General features: G+C 29.7%; 1 protein-coding gene across 2 annotated transcripts; it reads left to right on the forward strand.

The window, feature by feature from the left end:
• Positions 1–285: 285 nt before the first annotated feature.
• LOC106779217 (synaptotagmin-5) lies at positions 286–12624 on the forward strand. 2 transcript variants are annotated; one of them, XM_022776496.1, is made up of 12 exons: positions 286–391; positions 716–849; positions 4078–4179; positions 4269–4319; positions 6604–6724; positions 9488–9609; positions 9703–9801; positions 10141–10221; positions 10313–10398; positions 10735–10960; positions 11631–11795; positions 11986–12624. In XM_022776496.1, exons 2-12 carry the CDS (start codon positions 745–747, stop codon positions 12367–12369), a joined length of 1542 nt encoding a protein of 513 aa, XP_022632217.1. In that variant the 5' UTR covers positions 286–391; positions 716–744; the 3' UTR covers positions 12370–12624. The 2 variants fall into 2 exon arrangements, with proteins under 2 accessions (XP_022632217.1, XP_014522774.1); XM_014667288.2 differs by having other exon boundaries at positions 326–557.
• The last annotated feature ends 8166 nt before the right edge of the window (positions 12625–20790 follow it).

Here is a 20790-nt window from a genome sequence, read left to right on the forward strand (position 1 = left end):
CCACAAATTTGTTATGTTTAGGAAATGTAATAAAAGATAAGATTTTTATTATGATTACACCAACATGTGTCTGATTGGTGGATAGTGTAAAACAACTTTTGTTTTAGCATCAGGCTTGTAATAAATCTGTGACATTTAACTTTTGAGTTAATAAACTTAATTTTTATTAAAAATTTGAATGAAATGGAAATAATTTTAGAAGTGGTCAGAGAGATAAATATTTTTACAGTGATGGGAAATTATGAATAGATAAATAAATTAGAATGACAACAATGTTGAAGATGTGGAGACCCTACAAGTCAGCTACAATGCTTTTAATGCTTTTTTTATAATCTTGTGGAGGGAGAGAAGATGAACCCACAACACTGAAAGTAACGTTAGAAACGAGAAGGTTTGCATAATTTACAGTTTTGAAAACTCACTTACACGACACTGGAAGGAAACCCTGTCCATACATCCCACCATTACCACCAAAATTAACACCTTGGGATTTTCTTTTGCTTCCAAGTTTTGATCTCTCTGAAAAACCTCATTCCAATTGGCGTTCATCTTCTAAAGTGAGACCCTTTGGGCTGTTTTACTCGAATTTCACTGAAAGTTTTGTTTTTGGCTTGACTTGGGTTTTGTTTTGCGGTTTCGAGGGTTGAGTTTGTGTCTTTTTCTCATGTGGGTGTCTCTGGTTTGACTTTTGGGTTTGTGTTTTTGGTGTTGGAAGGGGAAAGGTGGTGATTGGCATCTCGGAAGATGGGTTTGTTTTCTGGGATTTTCATGGGGTTGGTGTTCGGCATCGCATTGATGGCTGGATGGGCACGCATGATGAGGTACCGAAGCGCCAAAAGAATTGCAAAGGTATGGGTGATGATGGTTTTTGTTTTCAGTTCAATCATGCTTTGACTTTTGCTTTGTTGATTCGTGTTTTGAGAGATGGCGAGGATTTTATAAACTAGGCTGTGTTGGGAAAAATGTTGATGAATAGAGAACATCATGGTGGGGGAATTTTTCAGTTTTGCAATCAATAGGGAAAAATGTTGATGAATAGAGCATAAATTTGGTGAGGATTGGGTTCAGGGGGTGTGAATAATCCTCTTGTGGGTTATAATAGAGATTATCATACGGGTTTGGTGCAAGTAATCAATGTGAAAATGGATCGTAGGGAAACGATACCTAGTTTGATTGATGAATACTAAAAGTTAGAGGATGAAACATCATGGCTCAAAAGGAGATGCTTCAACAATTTGCTGAATTTTCTGTTCAGTAAAATGCAGAAGCAAAACCTAATGAGTAGTAGTACTGGTTAGTTTTCTTTTGGGTAGTAAAATACAATCTTCCATGGCCTTCCACAACTGATGTGGAAATTAGGACATCAAAATAATAACATGTGTTACACTAATTATGTTTATAACCGGTTGACCCTAATTAAAATTTTTCACTATAATTAGCTTTATGAGTTATTATTGAAATACTCAAATGCCCCTTTATATGAAAATGTTGCAATTGAACTCTATTACAACATTAAAGAAAACAAACGAGATTTGTGGAACTTTAAATTTGTGAATTCTATTATTTTTTCTACCTCTTTCATGAAGAGGAGTTTTGTTTTCTCATGTGGACTTGAGAAGTGAACAAGTCATAACGATGTTGCACTTACCGAGTAGACCTTACATTTGTTAGTGCCTCCTTTAGCTACTATCTCACCTTTATAATAGAGAAATTAGTGAAGCACAACCTCTCATTCATGCTCAACTAAAATCTATCTTTTGCTTGTTCATAAGATGAGACAATTTGGACTTTGTATTTTTCAGGAAGATTTTCTTTTAGATCCTATTTTCGATTTCTAAACTCTATTTCTAGGAATCTAAGTTCCCAATATTGGCAAGTCCATTTTGAAGTCCGAATCTCCCTCAAAAGGTTAGGTCTAGTGGTACTTAACAAGATTAATACTAACAACATGTTGCATATTCAGAGGCCTCATGTGGCCCTTTCTCCTGATATTTGTACTTGTGCAGACCCAGTTTAGAAACTGTATCCATCTTTCCTTGAATTGTAAATTAGCCACTTTCCATTGAAATAATCTTTAAGTATTCCTAGATAAGCATTATGTGAATGTGTTTCACAACTTTGGTTTGGAGCCCTTTTTGGTGGTTTAGAATAAAGGTTATGGTAAAAAGGAAGGAAGCTCAAAACTGTATAGCTGTTTATGCAACGTACAGTAGTGTGCTGTTTATTTATAGCCACTTTCCCTTGAAACAATCTGTATGGATTTTGCAGCCGTGTGCTGTTTATACAACATGCTTACACTTTAAGAGTGTTTCTTTTCCCTTGAACTTGTTGTGGGATAGGATTATGTCTGTGGCCTCTTTTTGGTGTTTCTCATGGTTGTTTCCTTTGGTAGCTTGCATTGACTTATATGAACTGCAGCTTTGCTGCATTCTTGAATCTTCAGATGTGTTGTTGTCTGCAGTATATCTCTGTCCCTAGTTGTATTCTTCTATGCTCTCTAATAAAGTANTTTTTTATATTAAAAAAAGTTAAGTTGTGGAAATTTAAACACGGTGGTGAGATCTCAAGAATGAGATTGCTCGAAATTTCAGGGTAATTGCTTGACTATTCTATCACTTTAGATTGATTAAAAATTACGATGAAATTTCATCATAAAAATGGCAAATGATATAATAGGGAAGGGATACAGATTTCTATGTTAGTATTTTTGTGACTAAATGGAATGAAATGGTGGAAAGAAATGAGATGTGTGGAAATAAGTTCTCTTTTTCTATAAAGGAGTTGATGTAGAATGCATGACAAGTGTAAGTCATCGGATGACAAATTGCCATATGTGTGGTTCTGATTCTAAACCCCAGCCTTAATTTTTATTTTTTTTTAACTAAATCTCAAAAGAAAATTTATCAATCAATAAATTAAACCAAAGGACCAAAAATTACTTGAAATGTTCCGGTTTAAACAGAGCACGTCGGTTTTGAAATGTATGTAGGAATGAGAAATAAAGAGAAAGAAAAAATTTGAAATTGTGTTCTAAGTTGTTCATATGTTCTGTTTAAACAAATATCTTGTTTAAACATTTCTTTTCTAGTCTTACCTTACATTTGGATAGGGAATTTCAAAATTTCTAAGACATTCAAATACATTAAATTTGAATTGTTTTCATTTAAAATTGTACCGGATTTCAAATATTTTGCTTATATAAGGCAATTAAAATTTGTTGAAAATTTTCTCATTTGGATAAAGTATTTCAATTACCACCAAATGCAAAAAGAAAAAATAAATTAAATATCAAACAATTGTGTTAGTAATTCAAATATATCAATATTGATCATAGTTTTAGTTGATACCGGTTGATGTTATTTTTTGGTCATAGTTTGTTAAGATTTTTTCAGCTAATATTGATGAAGCTGTTTCTTGATTGTACGTCTTATTGACTTTTAGATCAATATTGGCTGAAAATTTTCCCGAGTGACATGAGCAAAAAATTCCCAGTTAATGTTGACCACAAGTTTTCCTATTAAGCATTAGAAAAGAAATCCTGCCATACTATTGACAAAGAATAACATTGTTGTCAATGATAAGAAAGCAATTATGGCAAACATCAACAAAAAAATAGCCACGATAAATTTCATATGCTAGAAAATAGCCTCCTTGAAATTGGCTGATAAAACCCTGGCTGATATCGAGCGAGAAAATAACCGTGGTCTACAACAACAGTAATCCTAAAAATTTAAATAAGCGTCGATAGAAAAACTTTAGTTGACATCAATATAAAAAAGTCATCCCAATAATGTCTTGATCTTAGTCAAGACGATGTTCTAACCAAGAGTAGGGTAGAGAAGACAATTGAATTTGAAAATATGAAGAATTTCAAAATTTTACTTTCTAGGTTGAATTTGAAATTCTTTATTTTTAAGAAATCTAATTATTCATGAAATTTTAAAATTACAGTTTCTTTTGAAATTTCTTATCCAAAAAATATATAAAGAATTCCGATTTCTCTATATAATTGATTTATCTTCTTAAAATTCCATATTTAAACAAACTTTTAACGTTCATTATTCATTTGCTTTGCAGGCAGCTGACATTAAACTCCTTTCATCCCTTAGCAGAGATGATTTGAAGAAAATTTGTGGTGAAAGTTTGCCTGAGTGGATATCATTTCCTGTATATGAACAGGTCGGTTTGAAAGAACTTTATATAGTGTACCTATTATTCGAATATGATTGTGTAGTGTGCTTGACTTTTCCTTGCATGGGCTCTTACAGGTGAAATGGCTAAACAAGAAACTGACCAAACTTTGGCCATTTGTGGCAGAGGTGAGTGTGCTTGCACACTGTAATGTATTTGTGTAATGATTTGCAACAATTTGGGCAGTTTACTAGATTTTCTTTATATGTTTGAACTTAAAAGCTCCAAAAATGTCTAGTTGGGATTGTTATTTTATAAAAATATTTTATTTATACTTTATTTGTAGTCAAAATTAGTTTGTCTATTGTTCGGAAGTCACCTTAATTGTGGTTACTTGTCGTCCACCGTAGTAACAGTCTCTTTAGTACTGTTTTGTTTGCAGTCTCTAGGGTGATTTTTAGTCTCACATTTAAAGCTTATAAAGTCTTGGCAGTCCTTTCATTATAAGGTTTGAGTTAGATATTAAATCTAAATTCTGTAATGTTATTGGAGTTTATCCTAGATCTATTGTTGAACCACTCACATTACTATATACTGGAAGCCAGAGATGTGAGTGTTGGAAAATTTCTGTAATTGTGACCTCACCCCCTAACATGCCTTAGTTGAGACCACTTTAGGACTGCCTTAGTTATAGGCTCAAGATTGGTGTTTAATTTCATTACACTAGAGTTATGGTTTAAATAGAGCTTATATAGCTTGGTCAAATCCTTACCTTACAAATTGACTTTGTGGGGTTAAGCTTGAATAATTTCTGAATTCTAGTATTGGACTATATTGTTTTTAATACTCCAGTTCGAAAGAAACTTTTTCCTTAAGTATTTTTTATCACGTGTTCATGAATCTCTTTTTACCAATAGCAATGCAAGAAAAATGGTGTAACAATATAAGTTCAACCATTGAATCATTTGATATTATCTTTCTAATTATGTATACAGGATTAATTTTCACATAAATTGGACATTGTTAATTTGTTATCTGGTAATGACATTTATTTATCTTTTTAATAGCATATTATTCGTCAGAATAAATTAGTGTGATGAAGTAGTAGTTATGTTTATCTACTCTGTAAGAACTTTCAACTTAGTGGTTGGATTTGTTTACTTCATATTTTATCTGAAGTTATTAAGTAGTATAGATCTGCACAGGTTTGAAATCTAGTGTGTTGGTTATATTTTGTTTTTAGTAAATATTATTTTATTAAACATAGTGTCTAATGAAGTTTTAGGGTTTAATGTTATACTATTGCTTTATTCTCTCTCTGTATATTTATTTAATTCATAATGATAGACATTTTACCAGGTTAATATTTTGTGACTTTGGCATTATATTTTTTATTTATTTTATAATTTGGTATGCCAACTTATGAATCATGCCTTTTTATAACTTTTTGTTTCAAATTTTGGTTGGTCAATCCTATCCAATCTGCAACCAAATAGATAGGGTGAAATTTTCAACCAATCTTAAAGTTGTCCAACCCCACCCATTTTTGTGACGATTTTACTGCAAGATTAAAAGCTCTTTAAAGTAGTCATATGCGTTTTCTTTTAATTTTTACCTTTTAAATAAAATCCAATGTCCCATATTTCTAGTTCTAATTTCTTATTAGTGATACGTTATCATTTAGAGATATGATTGTGATATAATACACACACACACATAAGCACCTCAATTATCTTTGAGCTAACTTTTAGGGTTGAATAAATTTAAGAGGATATTATGGTCTATCCTAGAAATTGTTTGTTGTTGAGTTTATTGAGTCACTAGTATTTGGCCATCAAAAGACTTTTGGTCATGCCAACTTTACACTTAAGATATTCAATCCTCAGCACAAGCCCAAGCCCAAGACTAAGCCAAGGTTTTGCTTTAAAAAGTAAATTTATTTATAACAATTACATATTAATAGTAAACTTTTTTATTTAACTGATAATATTTTGTTAGACATGATGTTATATTTAAAAAGATATTATGTACTTCAAATACATATTATAAAATATACCTTAATTTAAGTTTGTTCTTTAACTAATCAAGATTTTTTGTCGGATGAGGACAAAGACAAACTTGTCTCCACCCATTCCTTGCTAACCCCTTTGGAGATATATGATCAAAACAGAATATATAAGTGAACAATTCTCTGCTATTATTGACTTAATCTTTATGGTTGATTTATGTTCAAATCCAAATATTAAGATTTCCAATAAATATTCTCATTTTATGTGTATTATTTATCTTTTTTTTGAAAAGTTTTATGAAAAATTGTATTTAGTTATGTGCTGTTCAATATGAACCATGCCATGCTTAGACACAACCCCCTTCTCTTCGTTTTGGTTTAAATTTCCTTGCAAGTATCTGGAGTTGTATTCCTTCTTTGCTTAAATACATAATTTGACATTGATGGATTTTGTTTGCCCATAGGCTGCAACTTTGGTGATCAGAGAATCTGTTGAACCATTGCTAGAAGAGTACAGACCACCTGGAATTACTTCATTGAAGTTCAGCAAACTCTCACTTGGAAATGTGGCCCCAAAAATAGAAGGTAGCAATCAATAGTGATTCCTCCGCACACTTTTTCTCTAGTAAATTTACCAATTAAAACTGGTTGCACTTAACAACTTAAGCTTTGGGAATTTTTTGTTCATGACAATTTGGTTAGAAGATTATAGCTATTTTTCCTGCGTATCTCTTTGCCCTTCGGGTTTAGGATTTATATTTTTTTTGGGATTGGATTCTGCCCACTGATTAGTATATTATTCTATCAACAAATAATAATTTAATAGAGAAAAAAAAATCTTGTTTGGATTCCATGAGATAAAAGAAAAATGCGCTCATATATTGCAATCCATAATTTGAAAGCAAAAATCTTGTTAGATCAGTGTTGGAGCCATGGCCAAAACATTGGAGCTAATGATGTTTTTTAAGAAAACTGGTTTTTTTAACTTGTAAATACACTGATACTCTGTATATGGTTTCTTGCTTCCTACCGAGGGATTGATGGGTGAGAAATCAAGATGATGGAAGCCAATTTGGAAGCTATTTAGAGGGAGGAAACCAAGATGTTTTTAACTAGTTACATAATATCTATAACATATATATACCGTTCCAATTTATCATTCTAAATTTGGGGAAACAAGTAATTTATTCAATTACCCGTTGGATCAATTATTTAACTGTTTTGGGCGATAGTTGAAAAATTGTTTTTGAATGGAATTGATTTTACAAAATTCATTTGAAGTTATGTGATCTATGTTTTTGGATGTAGTTTTTATTGCAAAGGGTACTAGCAAAAATTGTAATTTTTTTTTATCCAACATAAAAACTACCTAAAGTTGATTTAGTTTATGATCAAATTTGGACTCAGAATTAGTTCCTCAACATGAAGCCAAGGTTGACCTTGGGCACATTTGGTAGTGACACACAAGATTAAAACAATGCTTATACTTGTGAAGTAAATGTTAACTATATCATTTTGTTATTTTCATGAACGAATGAAATTGTTGCTTTTTTTATTCAAACTGTAATATAACATGATTAGAACGTGTTTTAAATAGGGGATGATTATTAGGATAAAAATATCCAATATCTCCATAGTAGTTAGGAAAAACATATCCTAGAATCTTCACATTTATTCCATCAGGTTTTTCTCCTTTTATAAGAGAAAGTGATTGTTACAAATAGAGTAGGTAAGAATTTAATTAGTATGATTTTCTTAATAATATTTTGCTTCATTCCCTCATTATTGAAGTGAAAGTATCACATATTGATTATCTTTTTTTAATTGAGAAATTTGAAGGAAAAAAATAGAAGCCTTGCACGTAATTCAAAATGCTTGTTGTATTCATTTTGGGATGTGTGTTCATCTTTAGTAAGAGGGGTATTATGAAGAGGAGAGAGTAAATGTGAGATGTATTAGGATACACAACGAGAGAGATAAATAGAAAGAAAAAGAAAATGGAGGAAATTTAGGTAAGAAAGTTGTATAAAATCTTTATAAAAGTGTTACATATACATATTGTGTTTCTTTTCTTAGGGGCTGGCCATATGTATAAATATGTGTGCATGTAATTTTTTTGGAGCATAAATTGAATGGTAAACCATAATACAAGTAAAATTGAATGAACAATGTCATACATCTTTTTGAGATTTGTTAGACTTATGTTATTTGCTAACTCTGATAATTTAATAAATCTTATCATTTTTTACATGTTTACTTTTTCGTGCAATATATATTTTACATTTTTAAATACTTATATAATTATATATAGGGGGCCTTTATCTATTATTCCACTATGGACCTATAAGGTGGAACCAAACATATGAACATATATCAAAAATCATTTTAGTTAGTGTGTGAATGTGATTCTAGAGAATCCTACATGAAATCAAACGTACACTAATTTGATCATAAAATTCAAGATAATTTGTGTTTAGTCATCTGTATCTTATGCTTTTCTTTTTTTTTTTCACTAAAGAATTACTTTTTCATAGTTTTGAATGTATTTGTTTCTCTTAGAAAATGATTTAGGCATAACTCAGCCTTGCAAAATGAGTTTGAAAGATAAAGTTTAAATCCATTTATATATTACAAGTTAACCACATCTTTAGTTGATATGGATCTCTAACATATCTCATTTCGTCAAGGATTGAACATTGTGTGGGACTCGATATTTGTGGTGATCTGATAGTGGTCTAATAGTGAGTGACACTATAGGCTTAATGAACTTTGCTAGGATTGATTATAAGACCATTTTATAAAGCAAGTAAGAACTAATTCAACCTCACAAAATTAGTTTGCAAATTGGGGTTTGCATACACTTATGTACCATAATTTGGCTATATCTTAAATCAAATATTTTCAAGATAATTAGAATCTTAAAAGAATCTAAAATCTTTTAAAAGTTCTGAAACTATGATTCAAATCTTATTTCAATCAGCTGTTTTTAGAAAGCGAGATTTTATGATTTTAAATCAACATAAATTAGTTATTTTTTTAATCTGAAAAATATCTAGACTATTTTATATCAGCATTACTGTTTTTATTTATCTTTAACAAATTGATCCTGAAAGCAACTAGATGACATGGATAATAAAAGAAATCTTAAGTTTAATGTGGTTCAAGGATAAATGGAATCTTTCTTTTCATACTCGACATAAGTGATAAAAATGTTATTCTACTGCAGACTTAGGTGCATAGCATTCATTAAAACCGATTAAAATTATTTGTGTTTCTTTCCCTTTATTAAATTTTCCTCTCATTTCATAAATTAATAATCTTTATATGCATAATTCTTCACCCATACAGGGATTCGTGTTCAGAGTCTTACCAAAGGTCAAATCATAATGGATATTGATTTCCGTTGGGGTGGTGATCCTAGTATTATTTTGGCTGTTGAGGCTGCACTTGTTGCATCAATCCCTATTCAGGTAAGACTTAGCTTGGCAGTGTACTTTTCCCTTGAATTTCATCACTTGTACAATTTGTCAACATTAGAGTTTTATTATTGCCTTTGGTTTCAGTTGAAGGATCTACAGGTTTTCACCATTATCCGTGTTATATTCCAACTTTCTGAAGAGATCCCTTGCATTTCTGCTGTTGTTGTCGCTCTACTTGCTGAGGTAATCTTTACAAGGAGGGAAAGGAAAAGGATAAAATGATAACGTTGATTAAGAAAAAAAAAAAACAAAAAAGGTAGATAAAGTGTCCCTTCATATCAAACGTGTTAAATGTATTTAGATATCAATTTAAGTGGAGTGATTAAGTTAGGGACATTATTAGGATAATACACTTCTCAAAGATTGTGAATGGGGGAAACTACTGTTAATAACCAAAAACTGTTCTATTTTTGGCCTAAATGAGTTGATTCTTTAAAACTTGTATCAGCCTTGCCACATGATCCCCCCACTAAACTTATTTTCACTCTTTGAATTCTGTCTTTTCCATTTAAATATAATCAGCCAAAGCCGAGGATTGACTATACTCTGAAAGCTGTTGGTGGAAGTTTAACAGCTATTCCTGGGATCTCAGATATGATTGATGTGAGTCATTTATTTTGTCTACTGCATCTTTCCCTTGGAAGCGTCTTTGAAGTAGCATGTATAACTCTAACATTTACCCACCATTTTATAGGATACTGTGAATTCAATTGTTACTGACATGCTTCAATGGCCCCATAGGATTGTGGTTCCACTTGGTGGTATTCCTTGTGATCTAAGGTAAATGTGAATCATCAAGTTTTTGCTTTTGGATTTATTCTGTGACTGCAGATAAAAAAAGCAATAGGTATGTTGTTATAACCTTCTAACAAAATTTTACATTTGATTTTGAAATTTGTGAGCAACAAAACAACAATATAGTCTTAAGAAAATCAATCTGCCGCTATGAGATTCTCTCTTGTAAGTAAGCAGGTGTTTCTCCCACTTCTTTCCAGCAAATAACCTCTTCTAAACCCTACCTTTGAAGAAAATAAACTGGGAATGTCATTTCAATGTAGTGCTCAAATATGTTTACAACCACACAGCATAAACAGCACCTTTTTTGTTTTCTTGCAGTGAGCTGGAGCTTAAACCCCAAGGAAAACTTTCAGTGACTGTAGTGAAAGCGACTGCTTTGAAGAATATGGAAATGATTGGAAAGTCAGATCCTTATGTAGTTGTGCATATTCGACCATTGTTCAAGTATAAAACCAAAGTTGTTGATAACAACTTGAATCCTACTTGGAATGAGAGATTTGAGTTGATTGCAGAAGACAAGGAGACCCAATCACTCATTCTAGAGGTTTTACCATACCAATACTTTATGTCCTTTTTATTCTGAAGTCTCTGCCTCATTTCTTAGGGACATTCTGTGACATTTTTGTTTTCATAAATATATGCCCTTAAATTATGCCAATTACTTACTGAAGAATTGGAAAGAATTATTTTCATATATGCTCAATATGTGTGAAAATAAAAATCTGGTTATTTACCTGCTCTTGTTTCTGACATGGGGACTAGAAACATACTGCGTACTTCTTTCCAAGTATGATTACTTTTGTTTAACAGCTCAATTTGTTTGAACCTTGTTATTGTGATCATGTACAATTCTTTTTGTAACTAGAATTTCTTTAATACATAAATTCTGTTGGTATATCTTGTTGCCTCTAGTCACAACAAATTTTGGATCTTCCACCAGTGGCAGTTCTATATATCAGTGGTATATATTATAATCTATGTTTGATTACTGACTTCTCAAAATTTTGTGATTGTTTCTGTAATATTGACAGAAGTTGTGTCTTTGTTTAGCCTGGTTCAAGCCCAAGATTTTATCCATATTTACAGGGTCATAGCAGTTATTATTTTGATTCGAAATCTAATGTTTTTCTCCCTATAACTCAACATAAACTGTTTCTGTAATTTGATTTGTTTAAGACAAGTAACAAAAATGGTGTCCATGACTCTTCAAACAGGTTTTTGATAAAGACATTGGGCAAGATAAGCGATTGGGAGTAGTACAGGTACCCCTTAATGATCTAGACACACAAACTGAAAAGGAGATGGAGTTGAGGCTGCTGTCATCACTTGATACACTGAAGGTGAAAGATAAGAAGGATCGAGGAACCTTGACAATAAAGGTACTTCTAATACTATGACTTACTTGGCAGTGACAATATGATGGAGCTTTGCATGGTGTATATAAAGTTTTTTCTCTTCCCTTCATATGTTCTAATCTTACCATCATTTGGATAATTTAAGCCCTCCTATATGTTGGTCACTTGTAGCAATCTTGGTTGATTGAAAATCATAATCATGTTTCAATTTCAGGTCTTATACTATCAGTTTAACAAGGAAGAACAACTGGCTGCACTAGAAGAAGAGAAAAAGATACTGGAAGAAAGGAAGAAAATGAAAGAAGCAGGAGTGATAGGAAGCACAATGGATGCACTAGACGGAGCAGCATCGGTGGTAGGGTCTGGTGTTGGACTGGTTAGTACTGGTGTTGTGGCCGGTGCCGGGCTAGTTGGCAGTGGCATTGGTGCTGGAGCAGGGCTAGTTGGCAGTGGTTTTGGAGCCGTTAGCAGTGGATTGAGCAAGGCAGGGAAGTTCATGGGAAGGACAATCACAGGCCATAGTGGCTCTAAAAAGAGTGGCTCTTCAACTCCAGTCAGTAATGCACAGGAGAATGGTGGTGGTGCAAAGCCTCTTTGATTCTTTCCTTTGTGTATTGTAAGACTAATGGATGAACCTTTGCAGCTTCAGGCTTTGATAATAGATAGATTACATGTGTATTTGTTGCTTTATTTTCTTACCATAATGTTTTCTCCATGGCTGTTATAATGTTTCCTCCATGGTTGTATCATCTTTGTCTGTGATTATGTTTACCTGAATTTGTATTTAAACTTAACAAATTGTAAGCATTCCTTATTCAGTTCACCTACTTGATGCAACAAATTGTTTGACGTACTTTAAAATGTAAAAGAAAATCATATTTAATGGTAATATGCTTATAAAAACTTACTAGATTAGATTTTATGTGATTTTAAATATCAAGGATGATCTAGTTTATAAACAAAATAAGGATCATATTCAGGTCAAAATGTGCCACATCACATCAAGCAACAACAACCATGGAGTTTTATAGGGTTTTGGTTGTTTCTAATCAAATTAGAAATGAATTTTTATAATTCTACTATGTCATAATTGAATATTCCATAATTGAGAGTTTTTGTTGGGAAATGAGAGATTGACAAATTGAGAAAAAAAAAACAGATTAATGATAAACAGTGGAAGATGTATATAACATTAAAATTCTAAAACTCTGTTGAACCAGCTAAATTTCATTGACATTAGGTGGGTGTGAACAATTCCTATTATTAGTGGTTATAAAGTAATCCATAATTGAGAATAATTAATACAGCATGACAATACAACTATTTCTTTACCATTTTTAGTTATAATTTGTCCTTTCCCTTCTGGATAATTGAGGTGTGTCTAATGGAAGTCTAATTGGTTATCAAATATAGAAAAGAGGAAAGGATGATTTATTGGTATACAGGTATATAAACTATGAATGAAACAGGTCACAAAGTGGTGAATGATGGGTTTATACACACATTATATAAACTATGTATGAGAACACATTATATAAACTAGAGTTATCAAAATCACGGGTTGATCATTTAGTGAGCCAACTCAATCCGGTTTATTAGCGAGTCAGAAAAATTCGAACTCGACCTGACTTATTACGAGTTGATGGGTAAATGGACTCACTTAATTGCAATTTTTTTAAATAAAAATAATTAGGAACTTTCTATAATTCAAATCTAAATAAGTTTCATTCTCAAATTTCACTTTAAACATGAGTGTTTAATTAATTTTGAAAATAGGAACTTAAATAATTTTTTCAAGCAAAAAAAAAAATAATAAATATTTTTTATAAAGTTAAAATTAAATTTTAATAAAATAAAATTAGGTAGGTGGGTTGGTGAGACAACCCGTCCACTACGGGTTCAACCCACATGAGCCAAATTTAAATAAGTCGAGTTAAAATCTAATCTGCATAAAAAAAATATATAATTTTTACAAACCTAACCCAATCTGAACTCGTGATGAGTCAGATTGATATGCGAGTTGTAATCCATTTTGCCAGTTGTAATATAAACTATGCATGAGAGTGAAAGGTATTGGAGTCTGCTACAGATTAAAAATAAAGTCTCAAATATTTATAAATTTTTTGAGGTTCTTTTTTAATTTATTTGCATGTTTATAAATTTTTTGCAGCATAGGAGTCTCATGTCTAATAACAGTGTCTCTAATTTGGGGTGTGAATATGCAAAAGAAATTGGCTGTGCCTTTTGGTAGAAGATGCCTTCCAAAACATCCAATTCAAAAGGTATTTAGGTAAGATTCTAAAATTTGTATATTTTGAATTGTACAATCTGGAAAATATTTTATTTTTGAAAATATCTTTTTGAAGTATAAACTTTAGAATTTAACTTCTTTTTTTTCAAAAGTATAATATAGATTGTACGATAAAAAGTATTTTCAGATAGAAACATATTTTCAAATTGAAGAAATGTATTTAAAAATATATTCCGGATTCACATCTTATAATATTTTTTTAGATTTAGAAATGTCTTTCAGAATATATATATATATATATATATATATATATATATATATATATATATATATTTTGAAATATAATATATAATGGAATCTTAAAAAAATAATACTTTTTAGATTATACTGTGAAATATATTTTTTAAATAGATTTTGTATAGTACAATTCAAAACATGTTTCCGAATCCAAAAATATCTTTCGGACTTGACTATTATAAATGTATTTAAAAGGTAGATGCAATGGGTTAAATATGTTTTTAGTCCTTATATTTTGGGACGATTTTGATTTTAGTTTCTCTTTCAAACTAACGTATAATTTAGTCCTTCAACTTTAGAAAACTCTGGTTTTAGTCATTTTTATCAATTTTTTTTAACTTTATTTGCTGTTTCAAACACGTTTCTATGTTAACATTGAAGCAAAAATGTGTCAAACAGTGTAAACAATCCAAATGCTATAATGAAACGTGCTTAAAACAGTAAATAAAGTTAAAAAAATTTGGTAAAAATGACTAAAACTAGAGTTTTCTAAAGTTGAAGGACTAAATTTTACCTTTAGTTTGAAAAATGGACTAAAACCAAAATCGTCCCAAAGTATAAAACTATTATAAATGTATTTAAAAAATTAGGATGCAAGGTATTTATTACAATTTAAATGAAATTTAGAAGGTATGTAAAAATGCAGAAAAAAAAAAGTTTAAATCTTTATTTGTCTCATGTTCAATTTAGTATCCGCTCTTAAAAATGTCAACCTTTCATTTCTAAATTATAAAAAATGTATTAAATCAGTCCCAATAATTAACAAAATCAATGAAATATATATCACATAGTCTCATCTATATTCTTTTAGATTTAGAAATGTCTATACAAAATCTATTTAAAAAATATATTTAACAGTATAATCTAAAAAGTATTATTTTTTTAAGATTACATTATATATTATATTTCAAAATATATATATATTCTTAAAGACATTTTTAAATCTAAAATAATATAAATGTTTTGTTAATGACTGGGACTGATTTGATACAATTTTTATAACTTAAAAACCAACCGTTTACATTTTTATAAACGAAGACTAAATTAAATACTAACTTATAACATAGGGATTAAAAAAGATTTTTGAAAAAATAGAGAAAGAAACAATGGTAGTGGATTGTAATATGTGAATTGGATATTCTAGAAGATTAAAGAAAAAAAGTTAATGATTATGTAAGATTATAAATATATGGACCCAGTTCATAAAAATTACGAGAAGAAGTTAAAGGACGTGTCTCACGGGATTAATATGATGCAGGTGATGGTATGGTGAGTTTTGTCATTTAGTTTGGGTGCCATCACTCACAGGTAAGAAGCAGTTTAAAGCTTACACAGATACCATTCTTAATTCCTTTGGCTTTTCATCTCAAATAGGCCTCAGATCACACGTCACATCCTTCCATGCTGCTTTTATTTCAGAAATAAAGCCTCTCTCTACCCTCTCTCTTCCACATTTATTCTATCTTTGAATTTTTCTACATGTCTTCTTCCCACCTCATCAAATACTTCTTTTTCATACCATTAAATTAATGTATTCAAAATCCCAATTAATATTAAGATAAAAAAGAAAAAAAAGTTTACAATAAGATATTATACAATATGATGAAGAGACAAAAGTACAATAATCAATTGAAGTAGCTTTATTATACAATATAATGAAGGTATTCTTCACTAATACCTCATTGAATTTACTTTCTTGAAATATTGCTATTAAGGTGTAAGAAATCATAGTTAAAGCTTCAATGTAGAGTGTAACAATAAGATATTTTACAAAAGGTATTAATATTAAGTATATTCCTCGAGGGATTATAATATATTCTAAGTTGAAATGTTCATATACTTATTTATTCAAATGATATATGATTTATATGATAAAATCATTATTGAAATCAATATATTGACAAACTTATCACATTACACATAAATTACTCACTACACAAACTATTACCATATTAATTACTCACAAGATCATATATATATATATATATATATATATATATATATATATATATACTTCAACAATAATCTTATCTTTTATCATATGTATCATGATGCAACATGCATATCATACAATAATTATATATCTCAAATACATAATTAGTTTAATAATCTATATATTATCAATTCACATTGCAACTCATACTAACATCCATACATGTATATGTACATATATTGAAACATGTAGTATGAGCGAGTTTATATAGCTTGGACAACCTCTTTTATAATTTAGAGCAAGTTTTTTCCATTAAACGGTTAATAATCACTTCAGTAACTACTTGATTTATCACCCAACTTGTTACTTAAGTGTCTATCATTTTAGCATCATGTTTACGTTTGAACAATACTCACCTATTATCGAAATTGTTCCAACAAACATCATAACTTTTATCTTATCTTTACTAGTGGGGATGACAATGGGACAAGACAGTGTTGGCTTGATTATCCCATCTTCATCTTTAAAGTAAAAATTCATCCTTATATCTAATGGGCATTACGTATCATCCTCATTCACATGGAGAAACAAATATATACTTGTATCTACATCCATATTCGCCTTATTACTATTTCAAATATTAATTAAAATCACAACAAATAAAACACAATATTATCAAGTATTTACTGTTGAAAAGATACATATTTTATTTTCTCTAATATCAAACATCAATAAAGAAATTATAATAATATAAATATCAAATGAGATTATTAAATAATAATTGGATAAAGATTAAATAATATAAAAGAAAGTAAAATGATAAAATGTGTGTCTAAGAATAAGTCATAAATTTAAAAAAAAAAAAAAGTTAATGAGTTTTTTTAGATTAGCTAATAAAATGAAGATGTTTTAGTAATTTAAAATAGAAATGATGGCTACGTATATATTCATCCTCATTTCCATACCCAATTTAAAAATTAAGGTATTACTCATACTCATATTTATACCTATTCAATGCAGATATTCTTTGTAAAAATCGGAATGAGTTTATTTGTCATCCGTATTCATTAGTACTTAAACAACCAAACATCGCTTAAACACCTCAATGTGACTGCATGAAATTTCAATTATATATAACTCATGAACACTATCAATTTCCTCGCCCAAGTATTCAACAAACACTTGAACATTTAGCATATCACTTGAGTGATATATCTCTAAAGGAGAAAGATTTATCTCAATTTCTCAAGCTTTATTATGGTTTTGAGTTATACACTTCATCACTTGAGTGTCATATTTGTGTTCAAGTGAGTGAAGTGTATAATTATTTACATAGCTATATTCAACTCAAAATCAATGTTTTTCAACTTAATACAGAAATTAACTAAAAAATAATTATCATTTCATACTTCCAATACATCAAAACACCAATTGCATTATACATTATCATGTTTTCAAAATGCTAGCTATATTATCTTATTTTCATTTTTGGCTCAACATATATTTCATTTATTATAAATTGAGTACCCTATGTATATATTGAAGATTAATATCATACATAGTTTTTTCACTATATTCAACATAGTATCAGACAGGTTATTTTGAGAAAAAATTTTGTTGCCTTTGTCGCTACACCTGTCGCTGTCGACGGTGACGCCATTTATCACTGCCGGTGGCGCCCTCGTCTACCATTGCCACTATCAGAGTTCCAGTTTCAACAGGCAATCACATGATTTTGATCGTCTTGGTCAAGCAACCATCGTGACGTCAATGACGCCTTCATTGAAGCTCCTACGCACTCTCAAAGCCTTTTGAATTTGTGGATTTACTCATTTTTTCGTTGTGCATGGTGACATGTCTCGTCGCCTCTTAAGGAACAATTTAGAGCGTCAAGGTCACTCTTTTTTCTCTTTCAAGTTCGTCATGCGTAATTGCACACGTCCTGTCTCCTTTCAAGGAGTTATTTAGAGTGTCGAAGTCGCTTTTTTTCCTTTTTAAGGTGTCTTGCTTGAAGAATCTTGGATTTTTAAGGTTTCTTTCTCCTGTTCATCAATAACTTCTTTTGATGTTACATCTTCTCACCTCCCTCATGTTACCATTGTGTTTGATCTGTCCATATATTTTTTTTTTCTGTGGCAAAGAAGACTTTTGTTAGTTTATTTATAATCGTGGTGACTCTTTAACAATGACCTCTTTATCCACTGGATGTCAACAATGTCTTTCTCAATGACGATTTTTAATAAGAATTTATATGGAACAACCTCCCAGATATGTCATTTTTACAAATCATTAACCATTTGGTGTCACTCGAGTGGAGAAACATATATTTTCACTAAGTCTTTATTGATTATATTAATAACAAGCTTAGTACATACGATTTTTATGCTTTAACTTAAAGAAAAGTGCTAGATATATTATCTTTATTTTATTTTTATCTTTTATTTTTTATCTTTAGTTAGTTTATTATTTCTTATTTATATTTTAGACTTAATCCATATTTCATCTATTATACACAGAGTATCCTATATGTGTATATTTGACACAAGAAAAATTAATCACATACATAATTTTTTCCCTATATTCAACTTAAACAATACTAACTTTAATCTAATAAGCATTCTCCCCCAACTTCATATATGTAACTATGTATATTTCCACTTTTATATACATAAAATACATTACCGCATACTTTCCACACATCCAATAATCTAAACATTGATTAGATTTAATTATTAACTTGTCTTACATGGATTAAAGTATGTCGATAAGCAAATTTTTTCTGTCATACTTTTAAAAATCTCAAAATAATTCAGGTAAACTACTAACTAGTAACATTTCCTCTCAACAAAACATCAAAAAGGAGATTAAAAGAATAAATTCTTAGTACGTAGAAAAATATTTAGTTATTGATAGTCAAATTAATCGATCTACACCAATACTTATCTCTATATCTCTTCTAAAAAACAATATAACCTAATAACGATATGTTATTGTTCTTTAGATTTATAGATTTTTTATATTTATAAAGTGTAGAAAAAAATAGTTTAGAATTTTAAGATAAATAAGAAATTAATATCTAACTTTTATTATAAATTTTTGAATCTTTATTCATTTTAAAATTTATAAGGAATAAGAATCAAATCTTAATTATAAACTAAGTCATTAAAATAAGATATAATAAAACAAAACCAAATATCCCAACAAGACAACTCATAGTGTCATAATCTTAACTAACAGTTTAAATAATTAATTACACAGCTACATACAATATTTGTTATTACCTTTCTTTCTATATGTTTAATTGTTATATATAAAAAGTGAAAATACATGTTCGTAACATTTGAGTACTACATAAGTGTTCACTTTCATTTATGATAATGAAAATTAATAAAATTATTATTATTATTATAAAATTAATATAATTGTTTTTATAATTTTATCATAAATAACTTTTGTACGTAATTTTTTAATTAAAACAAATGAATTTTTAAAAAATGGTTAAATTTTAAAAAATAATCATTAAAATAAAATTAATAAAATAATTATTTTAATTTAATAAAATATTTAAAAGATAAAATTGAAAACCAAATGTGATATTCAAAAAAAGATAAACATTTGTTATATTAAAAAATTTTATTTTGATAATATTTTTCAAAAAGGTGTAATAATTATCTAAACAGGGACCAATTGGGTTGCATCATAGGTCAATGATATGATGCAAGGCGACAAGATCCATAGGTTGCAAGAAGAGGAGATTGTAATTATTAGTTATTTTAAAAGTAATATAATTGTAACAACATCAATCTTAATCAATAGTTAATTTTTGCATGTCTAAGATTTAATCAAAAGAAGAACCAAGAAACTGTTTTCCATTTCCAAAAAGAGGCATCTCATCCTTTGTGAGAATATCTCTTAGGTGTGTTCATTTGGGAGTGATTGAGAGAGAGTGATTGAGTGGATTTGAGGAGATTTAATAATTTTTGTTGTTGTTTATTTGAGTAAATTTGGAGGTAAACGAAAGTGGATTTTGAAGTAAATTTTTTTAATCTGTGATATAAACTAAATCCTACACCAATTCTCACAAACTTTACTTCAAAATCTACTCTCGTTTACCTCCAAATTCATTCAAATAAACAACAACAGAAATTACCCTCAAATTCATTCAATCACTCTCTCCCAATTATCCCCAAGTGAACACACCTTAAAAAATAGTTCATTAGCAAAAAGAAATCCAATAATTGACAAGAATATCCATGTGAAATCCTAACATGTTATTTCCTTGTATAAATAAGGTTTAATCATTTAGATTGTCCCTATTTATGTTGGGTTTTCTCAATTAGGTGCCAGTATTTTAAAACGTCTCAATTTAGTCCCTATTTTTGCAAAATTGAATCAATTAAAGACTTACCGTTAACTTTGATAGATGGTGTTAAAATTGGGTATGTGTGACGATATGACTTGGCTGAGGTGGCAATCTGAGTTGGTTTTGTATCATTTTGGAATTAAATTTTATTGAAATTAAATCATACAAAAAAAAA

The sequence above is a fragment of the Vigna radiata genome, unplaced genomic scaffold, assembly GCF_000741045.1.
Source record: "Vigna radiata var. radiata cultivar VC1973A unplaced genomic scaffold, Vradiata_ver6 scaffold_357, whole genome shotgun sequence".
In the NCBI taxonomy this organism is placed as follows: Eukaryota; Viridiplantae; Streptophyta; class Magnoliopsida; order Fabales; family Fabaceae; genus Vigna; species Vigna radiata.